General features: G+C 42.7%; 1 protein-coding gene across 3 annotated transcripts in view; it reads left to right on the top strand.

Moving 5' to 3' along the window:
- The first annotated feature begins 905 nt into the window (after window positions 1–905).
- Ednrb (endothelin receptor type B) overlaps window positions 906–14,912 on the top strand; it is a 29,485-nt gene continuing 15,478 nt past the window's right edge. The window contains exons 1-2 of one of the 3 annotated variants that reach the window (XM_021181526.2): window positions 906–1,187; window positions 1,780–2,323. In XM_021181526.2, coding sequence (XP_021037185.1) covers window positions 1,841–2,323 — 483 coding nt within the window. In that variant the 5' untranslated portion in view covers window positions 906–1,187; window positions 1,780–1,840. Of the gene's footprint in view, window positions 1,188–1,524; window positions 2,324–14,912 lie in introns of those variants that run through there. The other 2 variants (XM_029469091.1, XM_029469090.1) reach the window with 2 other exon arrangements.

Genomic DNA, 14,912 nt, shown 5'->3' with positions numbered 1-14,912 from the left:
CCATAGTTCCCATCCCTTAGACTTCACTTTTATGTGTACTCTTAACTATAGTCCACATTTAAAGTTCACCTTTTAAAATACACGCGCGTGTTCTGCTTCCAGCTTCAAGGGAAACATTTGATAGGCGTCGCCCATCTAAGATGCAAATCCTAGTTGTACAATGAACTAGCTGGGAGACAAAAGGGGTCTAGAGGATGATCTCCTCTGCAGGCACAGCAGGATCTTGCTGACAGCAGAATAATGCACCTCACCCACCACTCTGCACGACTGAAGATCCCTAGCATTCCCTTCTCTACCATAAAGACAGAAGCCAAGAATGACAGGGAGAGTTCATTTCCTTGCTCTGTCTGGTAAAATAAGCGTCAGGTTGAATTTGTAAGTAGGCTTCCTGAGTATTTTCCTGTCTTCTGTCTCAGGTCCCTTTAGGCAACAGTAGAAAGACCTCCAGTAATGGCACCTCAGTACACAGAAAGAGAGATCTACAGGGCACATAGAGAGATCTACAGGGCCTTTTCGTGCTTCGGGTGGGCAGTCCCTCTGCGGAAGAAGAACGCGTCCCACCCTGCATTGTTGACTTAAAACTTAAGGGCAAAACAAAACAAAACAAACAAAAACAAAAACAAGAACAAACGAAAGACAACTTCCCCAAACCAAGCAGATTTCGGGAATCACTACAGGATATTTGTGTGAACAGTCGGAGTATTCAAAGTCCAGGTTGATACAGAACCTTCTCCTAGGCTCCAGCTCCCAGGTTGTCATGGGATATGTTAGTTTCTTCATTGAGTAAGAAATAAACAGCTTTGTGTGAGACACAACTCTGAACTAGGACTGCCCCTCCCAGCGGTCAGCAGGGGCTGATACTGTCCAGGCGTCGCCCAAGGGAAAAGGTTGTGGCAAGGTCGCTCAGAAAACGCGGGAGGAGTCTGGCGTTGATTGATGCTGGGAAGGGACCGAATGAATAAAAGTACTTGTCTGGGGACAGCAAAGACCCCGCTCGAGCTGCTGAGGATCCGCTGCCTGGCATTCTCTCAGTCTTTTGTCAGAGCCAGAGCTGCATTCAGTTGGGAGAGGCCTGTTTAGGAGCAGCTGGACTCTTGCTGCGAGTCGCAAGCCCCCAGGGCAGTTGAGGACCTGAGAAGGAGGTTCCCTGCTCAGGCGCTACTCCTGGTGCTTCCAATCCGCGCGAGGTAAAGAACCATCCTGGTGTAGCTTTGAATTAACATCTGTGGCTGAACCTTGCTTTGGGGCTTCCGCTTTGCTTAGTCGTTTGGGGTTTTTTAATTAGTAAAACTTACATACGACAGCGATTTAAACCGAGATTGGGTTGTAAAGCGAGTGTTTGAAGTCACTGGGAAAGCACAGAAGTTGGTGCTGATTTGTTATTCTCTCGGTTCTTGGCTGAGTGCATTGACGTATGCCCTTGGCCGCTAGGTGCCTTCACTCCGGGTCCCCAAGCTTAGCTAAAATTGGGCTTGCTTCTTCCCGGCACAGACGAGTGTTCTTTCATTGGGACACGCACCCTCCCCAGTCTGGAACACCCCCTGCCCGAATGCTCCTCCCCACCGACTGGTCTACCGCAGGGCTGGGGTTTAAAACTCTGCGAGCAGAGTCCCGGAGGAGACTGAATGCAGACCAGCGGGTGGCGTGCGCCCAAGTTCCCCACTGGCGCGCAAACTTAACTTATTGTTAAGGCGCGGGTAGAGGCAGCCGGGCTAGTGTGAGTGTTTTCAGAGGCTTGGCTTGGGTAGCTGACTTAAGTGCCCTGTCTTCACTCCCCAGTTGGTCTCCAGACTGAAAACAGCAGAGCGGCTACCAGACTCTCACGGGAGCAAGCTGTAACATGCAATCGCCCTCAAGCCGGTGCGGACGCGCCTTGGTGGCGCTGCTGCTGGCCTGTGGCTTCTTGGGGGTATGGGGAGAGAAAAGAGGATTCCCACCTGCCCAAGCCACGCCGTCTCTTCTTGGGACTAAAGAGGTAATGACGCCACCCACTAAGACCTCCTGGACCAGAGGCTCCAACTCCAGTCTGATGCGTTCTTCCGCACCTGCGGAGGTGGCCAAAGGAGGGAGGGGGGCTGGAGTCCCGCCAAGATCCTTCCCTCCTCCGTGCCAACGAAATATTGAGATCAGCAAGACTTTTAAATACATCAACACGATTGTGTCGTGCCTCGTGTTCGTGCTAGGCATCATCGGGAACTCCACGCTGCTAAGAATCATCTACAAGAACAAGTGCATGCGCAATGGTCCCAATATCTTGATCGCCAGTCTGGCTCTGGGAGACCTACTGCACATCATCATAGACATACCCATTAACACCTACAAGGTAATGTACCTGATAACGATCTGAGGATCTGGAAACCAGAGGTGGGGTTGTAACCGGAGTGGTAAAGTGGCAATCTTTAAAGTATTGGGGGAGGAGGGTAGACACTTTCTCAAGGAGACTGCTCCTCTGCCCATAGTGACAATTGAACTTGAAAGATATTTTCCTGTGGGTTTTCTTAGCCTATGACAAGTGTAGCTTTCTAGGTAGTGACATTGTTACTATTGGAGATCTGTTAGGAAAGACCCAACCCAGGGTCACTGAATCAGAAGCTCTGGTGAAGATGACAGCAGTGACACATTTTAAAAATCCTTTGTAACTATGATAACATTTAACAGTTGGGAATCACAAGCCTGGAAGTCAGTCTTTCTAGGCACAACCTCTTAAAAGTATGGTCCCCAAAGTGGGATCATGAATATCATCCGGGGGCTTGTTAGGAGTGCAAATGTGCCCCAAACAGATTTTGCATCTTGGGTGTACAGGTGATTCATGGCACGATAACTTTGGAAAGCATGGTTTTCAGGGCCCAGAAAGCCTGTCAGTAAGAGTTTAGGAAACAATTGGCTTAGGCTAAAGGGGCCTAGAATGGTAAGTAAAATCTATATCCTTGATTCGAGTGGCCTTGGATACTCTTCATGGAATTAGTGTCCTGGTCCAAGTGTCGGGTTGGATGCATGACTTCCTTTATCCATTGTGGCAACCCACACATTGGCAGTTATTTCCATTTTACACGTGGCCTATAGGATGTTCAAGGGCCCTCCATGAGTTCAAGGTAGAAAGCAGACTCTAGTACCTCAGATTCCCAGATATACGCTTTGAGACATTACCTCTGATATTTCATGGTAATGCAAAAGACACGGTCAGGACAGTGGAGAACTCCGTAATAAAGTCTGTAAAATTGTCAGTCGTAAACAATATGGTGGTTTGCACAGCTATCAGAAGAAATAGGCTCAGAGAAGAAATCGGCTCAGAGGACAAGGCAGGATATATGCACATCCACACTGTTGAGTCCAGGTGGTTTTAGAAGTCAGTACCGCATCCTGGCATGGGTGGGTCTCCTTCTCTTCCATTTCCCAATGCAGCTTCTAAGTGCCCACCTATGGGGTGTTTGTGATGTTAATAAAAACAGACTGACTGGGCAGTGGTGGCACACACCTTTAATCCCAGCACTTGGGAGGCAGATGCAGGCGGATTTCTGAGTTTGAGGCCAGCCTGGTATACAGAGTGAGTNNCAGGACAGCCAAGACTATACAAAGAAACCCTGTCTCGAAAAACAAAACCAAATAAAATAAAATAAAATAAAATAAAATAAAATAAAATAAATATTAAAAAAACAGACCAAATAAAAGGTCCCAAAATGTTTAGAGTTGTGCTACTATGTAGCACTTCTTCCCAGTGCCACCAATAGAAAGTGACACATAAACACAATACAGGTATAAAGGAATGAGAATGTACTTTGTGCTCTTGCCAAAGACCAACCCAAGCCTCTGTGCTATGCAAGGAGCTGAGAGAGTGTTAGGATGGGGAAGGTCGGAGAGCGCTCTGTAACCATAATGACATGAGTGGTTACCTTAAGTCAGCCTTTGAGATTGCTCATCATTGGTCCCTGGGAATCCTGACCCAGGGAGCCACATTTTAAGGGAATTCCAGACATTTCTGAGACTTAGAGATGGGACATAGATTAGGATCCAAACCCTGGAGAAAAACACTACCAGAAATACAAAGGAGAAATGCTAAAAAAAATCTGGGACAGCAATTGCCTTTGATGGCCTCTGAGAATTTGCCTGGAGACATAGAAGCTGAGAAGTTCTTTACATGTGATCAGAGGTGGCCCCCTTTTATAGAGTAGGAAGATGGATCTTTCTTTCCATGGTGGCCGGTGAAAGCAGTCCAGTTCAGCTCTTCCAAACTGGACTGGGAAGCTTTACAGTAGAAAAGTATTTAAAATAACTGAATCAGATTCCTCCCCAAAGAGGAGATTATAATCTACTTTTGCTAGCTTTGCGCAGAAAGTCCACAGAATTCTGTTTTGGGCAGGCTTCATTGACCTACACATTGAACCAAGCTAGAAACTCCTTATGTCAGCCACCCATTGAACTGTTGAGTGAAAGGCAGAGTTTAGAATCTCTTCTTCCCGTGTGCTCCCACTAGACCACAAATAAGTTGATTCTTCCTGGACCAGGGTACTTTCTGCCAAATGACTATTTGGATTTTCCTGGTGAATATCTGTCTGAGCGCTGCAGGTCTCCTTTCAAGTTCCTCTATTATTTCCCTGGGAAGTTACATCCTTTACCCCAAAGCTATTCAATGCACTGAAGCTTACTCCTAGAACAGACTGATGAGTCACTAAACTTAGTCATCTACATCTGTCTGAAAGAAACTCGAGTCATCAGCTTAGGTCTCACAGACAGGAGTGTCAACATGATCTCCTGCAAACAGACAGTGTTGCCTTGGATTTGGTTTGAGGCTGTAACAGTGGCCCCTGCTTCTGGGGCATTATGAACTCATTTTACTTCATTATATTACTCAGATAACGTTACACAGAATGTATGGCTCTCAACCCCGATTTAAGTCACCCCTCAAGGAAGTGAAGACGTTATTTGCCCAATATCACAGCACTGGAAAGTGATTCCTCTTGACTTGAACCCAGTGTATCTGGTCCTAGAACCCGTAGCCTTCCCTATCACACCACATCAAGAGTGCTAAGGCACAGCTCACCCTTTTTCCAGCCTGAGCTTCATCAGGACCTCAGCTTGAGTACTTGTGACTCGTGGTCATATTAAGTAAAGACACAGGGTAAACCTTTTCATAATTCATCTGAAACGTCGGATTTGCAGCCTGGAAGTCCTTTTGGATAGTCTAGATTATACAGTATAGCGGATGCTATCCTAAAGACTATTTACCAGAACACCTAAGACGAGTTAAAAGTCATTTGAGTCCCCTAAATAGCTGTAGCTATCTATAACTTTTACAAATATGTTTTTAGAGCTTTAGAATATTTAGAATATGCCCTAGAAGCTCAGAAGTGTCCCTTTGAATCTATTACATTCATCTGAAGGTCAATTATGTAGAGTTCAGTAATGCTGACAAGTCATACCATGTCACAGCTCCTGTCAATCCTTAAAAGTTGTCTAAAATACAGGTGGCATCTTGCATGAAGTCTTATCTGCAAGGACCTGACTACTTTATGAAATCTGCCCACCCTGCCTCACCCTGCTTGCCCCACCCCACCCCACCCCACCCTGCCTCACCCTGCTTGCCCCACCCCACCCCACCCTGCCCTGCCCTGCCCTCCTCTGCCCTGCCATGCTTCTTCTCAGAATCTGGGTCTCTAGAAACTTAGTTGGAGCCATTCTGTGGTGTCCTCCATCAAGAGGACCCTGTGTTGATGGTGAGGGAAGAGTCTCAGGACACCAAGCAAGTTGCAGATACTAAACACTTCAAACACTCATGTAAATTATGTGTGAAACAACAAATCCTCTGAGCCTTTCACATTGGGATGCCTGGGCTATGCTTACATCGAAGAACATAAAACAGCTGAAAGTGGGGGAAATCCAACCATCCACAGTGTGTATTTTTAAAATGACACACGGATACAATACCAAATGTTATGTGACTTCGTAGATAAGTAAGTAGACAGATCACATCTGGTCCTGGTCTTGGTGCATAGTAAGCAAATAATAAAAGCTATCAGAATGTTTGCCTTCCTATGTTAAAATAAGAAGGGAAGTTGATGTTTGGAGTGTTCTTCTTTTTCAGTTTTTGTCATTACAAAGATGACTACAAGCATCATAATACATACACACATTTGCACACATGTGTATGTCTAACCTTTTCTCAAGGATACATCTTCAAACTTCAAGTGCTAAGTCAAAGAGTATATGTACTTGCAGCTGATATAAGTGATGTCACATTATGTTATTACTGTACCCTGGGTTCTGATCACTGCCTTCGATATATCTCCAGACACATATCATATCTTAACATCTGGGTTATGTTTTTGAGTCACCATGTCCATGATGATATGACATGGTGTATATGGACACTGGACTAAAAGCTGCTATTCTAATCCCCAGTGTAAGGCTTCATCTCTCCCTATTCACAAGTTACTTACTATATACTTCCTACTTAGTTGCAAATAAAAACCATAGTGTCTGACTACTGAGCTGTGGTAGCCCAAACATCAAAGCTGTGTAGGAAAGTTGAGAGTACGACTGGATACTAAAGTACTGTAGGAATACTGGTCATCTGGATTGTTACTTTGACTTGGTTCAGCTCAACAGTAATACTTTTGAAAGACTGAAGACTCCTGGGCATACATTTTTAAGTTCTTGAGGAAATAATGAGCTTTGGGATTAATTGTTTTGCTTAAAAATATAAATCTCTTTTGTGTTGTGCTTATAAGAATAACTGAGTATGTATAATTCTCAAATAATAGCTTCCTTTTGCGTGTAACCAAGTTGAACTTTTTCAGACCAGGTTGTAAACTGGAAGGTAGATTGGATTTCTACGTTAACTACTGGGATAAGGATCTAAATGTAGTCCACGTGCACTGTAGTCAAGAACTGAAACTTAATCGAGGAAAACGCTGGGGTGCTGCTGTGCAGTCTTGCTGTTGTTGAGACTTTGTGTGCCACCACCATAGAGAGAACTATGGATGCATAACCCTGCTAGACAACATTCCTGATCTTTAACATTTAACCTGCTAGGTTGGAACACACTTAGCATTAAAATGAAGGCATGTCAAAATGTAGCAGTGCTACCCTGAGCCCAAAAATTAGTTTTGAAAGAGATGACCTTGGCAGGTAGGCAGGCATTTTCTGTTTGTGACATTATCCATTATCATTATGGGCTAGCTCTCTTTTCTCACTATCCCTGCATAGATCCCTTGTGGCTTTTGACAGCTTTGAGTAAAATTAACTAATTAGAAAAGTAAATATTGAGGGACCAGCATCAGAGTTACCTCCCAGTGAAGCTTAACGGTACACACACACACACACACACACACACACACACCAATACAAGAGTGGTCAGCATCACTGACAGGGCAGTATCATCCTCCAAATTTAGTAACAATGCTCTCATTACCAGTCCAGTAACTGAGATATGTCAGTTATATCTTAATTGTGATTAAAGACACAGAAATGGCAGAAACATTTTGTGCCAAAAGTGAAACCAGGGTTATCTTTGATATTTGCATTTAAAGTTAAAAGAAAAAAAATACAAAAAAAAAAAACCCAAAGTGCCAAAAATTAAAAGTACATGAAAATTATTCTCTTTGAAAAGGAGCAAGTGGGAAGGCTATTGTCTCTGGGTGACTTGGGATCTATTAACAAACATCTTGATGTCCTGATGTCCATTCAGCATAGCGGCTGCAGCAGCCAGTGACAGATGAATGGCTGTACACATGTGATACAGACCATCATAGGCCATCATCACATCACGGGCCGTTCCCCTTTACAGTTTTACAGATGTCTATGTAGAACCAGTGAGGAAGCCTTGCCCTCCTGTTTGAGGGTGTTGGCCAAACCAAATAACAGATCAATAGCAGATTCAAGTAACCCAAAAACTTGAGACACAGTGTCCCCACTGTTTCTCATGTTGGATGCAAATTCTTGTGACAAAATGGTTAGCAAACACTAGGCGCTGCACAGTGAAAAATTATGTTTGCCTTTGATCTGACACGTGAACACTCCACAAATTAAAGCCCCTAAAAGGTTAAGTAAAGTTTCTTGGGATGTTGTATGGCTTTGCCTCTCAAAGGCTTCATATTTTTTTTTCTTTCCTTGCTCACATAGAGTGAGTTGTTCAAAACTGAAAATATTTCCATCATTGTACAAAATGATGGCATGGCATGCTCCTGTGTCAGGGCCAGGAAACCCTGTTCTTCATTTCACAAGGAAAGCCGTATAAGGTTATCCCTGTGTGGCTAACAGGCTGTAGTTGATTCTTTTTAGAGAAACATGACAAATGTTAATAAATGATTAAGTGATTTAGAGTGTGTTGACAGAGAAAGCCTGAGTTGAAATAAGATTTTAGCTGTAATTTATGATGTGGGGCAGTCCCCTCCAGAACTTTGCAAAGTCTTCGAGAGGTTTGTTATGTTTGGAGATACGCGCCACTGTGGTGTCTGAGTTCACCTTAGCCAAAACATGGCTGATATCAGCCTTCTGTGTCCTCGTGGTTCATAGTAAGCAGACATTCTGTTGTTCTTTCCCGGGAGACTCTCCAACGAACATACAGGAGAACAAAATCAATTAATTAGTTCATTAATTATACTTTTAAAAATCACCAACACATGGTGGAGAGTGTGGGGAGGTGAATGGAGAGTAGAGATGGAGATGAGGCTAATGACCATCATTCTTGAGTCAAACATGTATCAGCCAAGTTGACAAGCATTCTCCAAGCAATCCTCCCTCTTTGGGGCTCCTGCCCCCTTCCCTGCTTCAGTTTCACTGTGAATTCCAGAAAGAATACAAACTAACCTCAGAATGGATACACTGTCCACAGCCTCTCAGGGTGATTGAAAAGGCTTTTAGGTGCTGTAGAATTCAAACATCTGACAGTAGGTTACCACTGTCTCATGGAAGAGTACAGAGATGCCAGGCCCAAGCATGGCATGACATGACTCAATAAGCTCGCTTGAGTTCATTCCACCTGTGCTTCATCCTGAGTCCTGTGGCTCTAAGGACTCCCGTTCTTTGTAGTCTCTTAGGCATTTGGCAGGGATGGCGGGGGAGATCTCCTTAGGAGCTCCAGCTTAGAAAAATGAACCTAGCTGTTTTGTTATTTACCTTAGCTGTATCTTGAGGATATATAATGTGCCAAGAAACCTTTTGTTTGTTTGTTTGTTTGTTTGTTTGTTTGTTTGTTTTTGTTTTTTGAGACAGGGTTTCTCTGTATAGCCCTGGCTGTCCTGGAACTCACTTTGTAGACCAGGCTGGCCTAGAACTCAGAAATCCACCTGCCTCTGCCTCCCAAGTGCTGGGATTAAAGGCGTGCGCCACCACGCCCAACCTTTTAAGCCTGCTACAGACTTAGAAATACTTCATTTTGATAATAATAGTATTTAATAATATTTAATGTAAACTTGAATGTCTCCTGAAGCCATTCAGTATTTTCAGGTCTCTGATTTTCCTAGACATTTGTCACCAGCACTTTATTTAATTTGTCACCACAAAGTTAGAGTTTTATTTAGTCATAGAAATCTTCCACAGCCTTGTGAACAGATGAAACAGGTTCCCAGAGCCTCTGCTTCACGCAACTATGAGTGTCGCTGTCTGTGTTGGGATCTACTTAAGCGCTCTCCTGAGACACTAGTTGATATTATTTCTGGCCACATATTTCTAGCTCACACATAGCCTAATGTTTAAGTGACTATTGCACTTTGATAATAAAAATGTGTAATTTATGTTTGTCCCTGAAGACATATATAACTCCTTTTTTTAAAAAATGATACTATGGACTTAACCAGAAGCATAATGTAAGTTCTCTCAATGTATAAATAAAAGCAATTCAGACACAGAAGTTCCTGGGTGAGACTATCCTATCTTATTAAAACGGTAGTTTAAAACGCCCCCACCAAGGTAAAACTTATCTGCTACAGGAAACTGAGTTTAAAAAAAAAAAAAAAAGACTATTTCCTTTCCTAATGTTTGGAAATGTAGCAACCCATTATTCCCTTCTTTAGAGGTTTACACAGTAAAAGCTCTTCTCTGATGCCCGGCGTTTTTTATAGACACTTCCCCAGCTCATGGGGATGAGCAACCTGCAGTTTCCCCTTACAGCCTTGCCACCCACCACTCTTAGCGATCATCTCTTCCCACCTGTGTGTATCATAATCTAAGGTCCGTCCGGGAACACAGGATCTCACTGCACAGTGAGAAGCAACAGGGTCTGTTTTCTGTCAGTCATTTCCTTGACAGGTCTGTGGCGGGAGGACAGCTGTGGGAGAGGGATTACCTTTCACCTCTTCCTGTCAGCTGGGAAAGTCAGAGCTCAACAAGAGCTCAGCTCACCACAGAGTCTCCATCCCAGAGGTGCTGGCTTTGTGTCAAGAGAATCAGATCATCCAAGCTAGAAGATACAAAAGGCAAATCTGCTGTCCTCTCTGGTCTCTAAAAATATATTTAGAGTATAAGACTGTAAGCATTATGAAAAGGTTTGGCATCAGTTTTGGACTTATGGTCAAATGCAATCACTTGTTGAAACATTTCTACCCAATGAGCATTTAATGAATGACCGCTGTGTGCTAGGTAGAGTTCTGGGCACTCTGACTGGGGTAAAGACGTTGCTGGGGATTTACACTCAAAGCTGAGCAGAAACTCCTAATTTTAAAATGTACAAAGAAACGGTATATATAGTTAAAGGGGCGAGTGAGCATTTCCTTCGGCAAGCTAATCAGCTTTGGCGTTTCCTGATGTCATGGGCTGGAGGCTTGTTGTTGGTATGGGCTGGGGATTAGCAGGTGCTTTCCCCCATTTAATTACTCAAGAATGTATTTTTTAATTAAAAAGAGCAATGAAAAATGTAAAGCTGGTTGGGGGATTTTTGTATTTATTTAATAACCTTAAAGAAAGAGCATTTGTTCTCTGAGATGCCACTTGTCCCTTTAGAAATATTTTTTACAGTTAGGCAATACAAAAATAATTTTACAACATGAAATTAAAATAACTTACTTAGGTTCCCATACCCTTTTCTTCTTAAACTGGTAAAGGATAATAAATTAGAAGGTGTGAAAGTGGCCGTTCTTGAGTAGGAATCTTATAATTGACCTGGTGGTGTCTTTTTCCAATTTGCTTTTGTCACTCAGAGGAAGTGTGCTGTGGAATCAGTATAAGTAAGCCTCAGAGGAGTCATGCCAGAACAAACATAGTGTGTCATTTTGTCAGATAAGCAGCACTGTACAGTGCCTGTTGGAGCCACCACCAACAAAAAAAGCTCTTGAGTTACAGGAGACAAAATGAAGTAGAGTGTCAGTTATAGGGGTCACTGCTCACTGGCCCACGATGATGCTAATTAGATAATGCGTATTCAACCTTGACTTTTAAAAGCATCTGTAAGTACAATCTCTGTAGGAAGGACACGCTAACCTTTTCCCTTGTTTTCCTTGGTGCTGGGGATTGAGCCTAGGACCTCACAGCATGCTAGAAACATATTCCACCCTACTGAAGAATAGCGTCAGACCAAGATTGATTTCTATTTTAGTTATCTTTAATTCATCTTCAGCCTCCGATCATACCCTTCACTTATGTAATTAAGGAGGCAAAGCCCAAAGATAAAAACAAAAATAGGAAAAAAAATATCTTGTTGCTGCATTTAAAATAGCATTGCTTCCTGACTCACTAGACATCTATCAGTTTCCAGTGACTGGTGAAAGTGAAATTTCCACATATCATTAAAAATACCTAAGAATATCCACTCACAAGATTTTACAAACGCTATCTTGGTAGAGAGTAGATGTCTTACAAGCTTCACGGGTCTTCCATAAGTACGCAAGCATTAAAGAGTGGATGTTTCCGGGAAGTCCCAAAGACTGACTTCCCCAAAGATGATCACTAGAGACCGTGTGGATGACAGTGCTGAGCATGGGTAGAGAGCATGGATTCTGCCAAAGGGAAACAGACTTTGTTGGGTCTCTGCAAAACCTTCCAACTTTACCCTTTTAATTAGATAGCGTAAGGGTAATGTCTAGGCAGAAAAGATGGATCAAGCATGCCATTGAAAAGTCAGTTTGGGCTTTATGAAGAAAAGCACTAGAAACTGTTTGAAGTTCTCTTCCTTGCTACAAAGATGATGGGACCAGCATCCTGTACGCTTCCCCCATCTCCGACCTCACACAACAGCAGCTGCCAGCTTAGACTCAAAAGCCTGAGATCCTGAAGGCCAGGGAGATGAATGTTCCTTCCTTTGCAGCCCCTTTCCCTTCAGAAGTGGAGAGTAGTAATCGCTCAGTTACAACCAGGCTCCTTACTATCTCTCTGTTGGATTTGAACAACATTGTTACAGTTTGAAGTTTATGTTTGCCCGTCTTCTGTGATAACACGGGTCAGAGGTTGGGCTGCAGGCCTCTCAGTGGTATGAAGATCCAGTCCAATGCCTAGGCTGAGCCAAAAATAATATCAACCTCAAAATGGAGCCTAGATGCAGGACAGAGCTCATTTTCATTGGTCGCAAGCTTCCCCTTTGGTGGCCTGAACAGTCACATATCTTGATTCTTGTTATGGCTACATCTACCTGCAAGGTGGCAATATTAACATACTTGGAATCAGTTTGAAAAAGAGTGAAATTTTTAAAAATATCCAAATGTTTGTTATATGAATAAAATAGTTTGAGATTTATGTCAAGTTTCTTCACAAAAGAGTCACTAGAATAAAAAAAAAGAGTAGACAGAAAAGTGATAGAAAGTAGATGATACTGATGAAGAGGATAGATGATAGATAGATAGATAGATAGATAGATAGATAGATAGATAGATAGATAATAAATAGATAGATAGATAGATAGATAGATAGATAGATAGATGATAGACATATAAATGATAGCTCAATAGATGATAGATAGATAGATAGATAGATAGATAGATAGATAGATAGATAGATAGACAGAGAGATAGAAAGATGGTAGATAGAAAGATAGATGATAGATTATATATAGATAGATAGACAGATAAATGATGGGTGATAGATAGATGATAGATTGATAGATGATAGATAATTGGTAGATAAACAGATGACAGATGATAGATAGATAGATAGATAGATAGATAGACAGACAGACAGACAGATAGATAGACAGATACACAGATAGAGAGGGGAGAAAGAGAGATGATAAATAATATATATGAAGCTAAGAAGTCCTGCTGTCTACCATCTACAAGCTGGAACATAGTGACATGTCTCTGCCTGAGCCCAATAGCCTGTCAGCTAGGGAGCCACTGGTTTAATTCTTAGTTTAAGTGTCACAGCAAATGAGAGAAGTCTGAGTTCAAGCAAGCAGGCTGGGAAGAAAAAGAGATGAAGTCTTCCTTCTTACACTTTTTAAAATCTACTTAGACTCTTAATAAATTGGATGGTTCCTACCCACATTTCAGGCAGCAATCTACTAAATCCAGAGATGCAAGTGTTAGTTTGGGAGCTGGGATACACCTCAGCAGTAGATGCTTATCTCATGTGATGCAGGCACTGGGTTTAATCCCTAATACCAAACATACCACTTCACTCAAAAAACGGGTTGCGTTTGAGAGAGTCACAATGCCTGCCAGTCAAATGGGTATTTGAGGGAACACAGTCTCCTACTGCAGAGAGATGTTTCACTTATCTCAGACACATCCGTGGGATTCAAAATGGTTTTGTTTACCCCTAAGCTCTTTCTGTAAGCAGCTTTTGAAAACAGTTTAGCAGACATCACCGTGGTTGCAAACACAGACTCTAGAGATGTGCAGTTGGGTGCAGATGTGCATCTGTTACTCAAGTGAGTAACTAAAGCACACACAGTTGAAATGAAGAGGGATAAATCGTACTTCCGGTTCATGGCTTAGACAGTAAAGTGCCTGTTATTTCCGTCTGGGGGGGAGATTCAGACACAGCTCAGCTGGAAGATTCTAGCACAGGGTCTCTCATCAGGGTCTACTAAAAAGACTGGAAGGCCCTGCATTTCTTGAAACACTGGAATCTTTGACGAAGGCTGACACAAGCATTTACTGGCTCATATATTACTCCTCGGTTTTAGCAAGCTTTAAATCTTTGCCATGTTTGCCTCTTAGAGAACTGTCTGAATGTTCTCATAATACAGCAGATGGCCTCTAGATCAAGCGATCCTAGAGAGCATGATAGGATTGTCATATGTCTTTTATCAAGTCTTCAGAAACACACATGTATTGTTATTTTTTTGCCTCATTTTATTCATTAAAAAGAGTTTATTAAGTCTAACCTCAAACAAAGGAAGGGAAATTAAGCTTGATCTTTGGAAGGGTGATGTACTGGAGACTGTGTGGGGATGTATAAACTAGTCATAGCAAGTTAGTAAATGCCAAGTGCCTCAACTTTCCCTTCTGTCACATGGGTGCAGCAGCAATAGTGTTCCTCGGGGTTGCTTTGGAGCATTAATAACGCAGTAAATGTGGCGTGTCTCATAAGCCACCGTGCAGGTAACATGTAAAGTAATCTTGTTCCATTTTCTTGATTTGTCTGTGACCAATGAGAATGATTAGATAGAACACTGTCTGAATTACTTAATAGGAGATGGGGTATACCAGAGTTCTCCTGGCCATCTGAGACCTTTTCCTTCAAGACCAAGTAGCAGTTCTCTTAGAACTAATTGAGTTCATAGCGGGGTCAGAACTGAGGTGGGCTGAGTTTCCCAGCTACATGGCTTCACGCTTCTCAAGAAAGTTCCATGAGTAACCAAACTCCACATCTTATCACAAAAACCACATCAGCAAGTCCGACTACCTGGCTTTACTACCTGTGTGTGTGTGTCTGTGTGTCTGTGTGTGTGTGTGTCTGTGTGTGTGTGTCTGTATGTGTCTATGTCTGTGTGTGTGTCTGTGTGTGTCTGTGTGTGTCTGTGTGTGTGTGTCTGTGTGTGTGTG

Source organism: Mus caroli, chromosome 14 (genome assembly GCF_900094665.2).
Source record: "Mus caroli chromosome 14, CAROLI_EIJ_v1.1, whole genome shotgun sequence".
NCBI lineage: Eukaryota > Metazoa > Chordata > Mammalia > Rodentia > Muridae > Mus > Mus caroli.
This window is presented reverse-complemented; position numbering and strand designations above follow the sequence as displayed.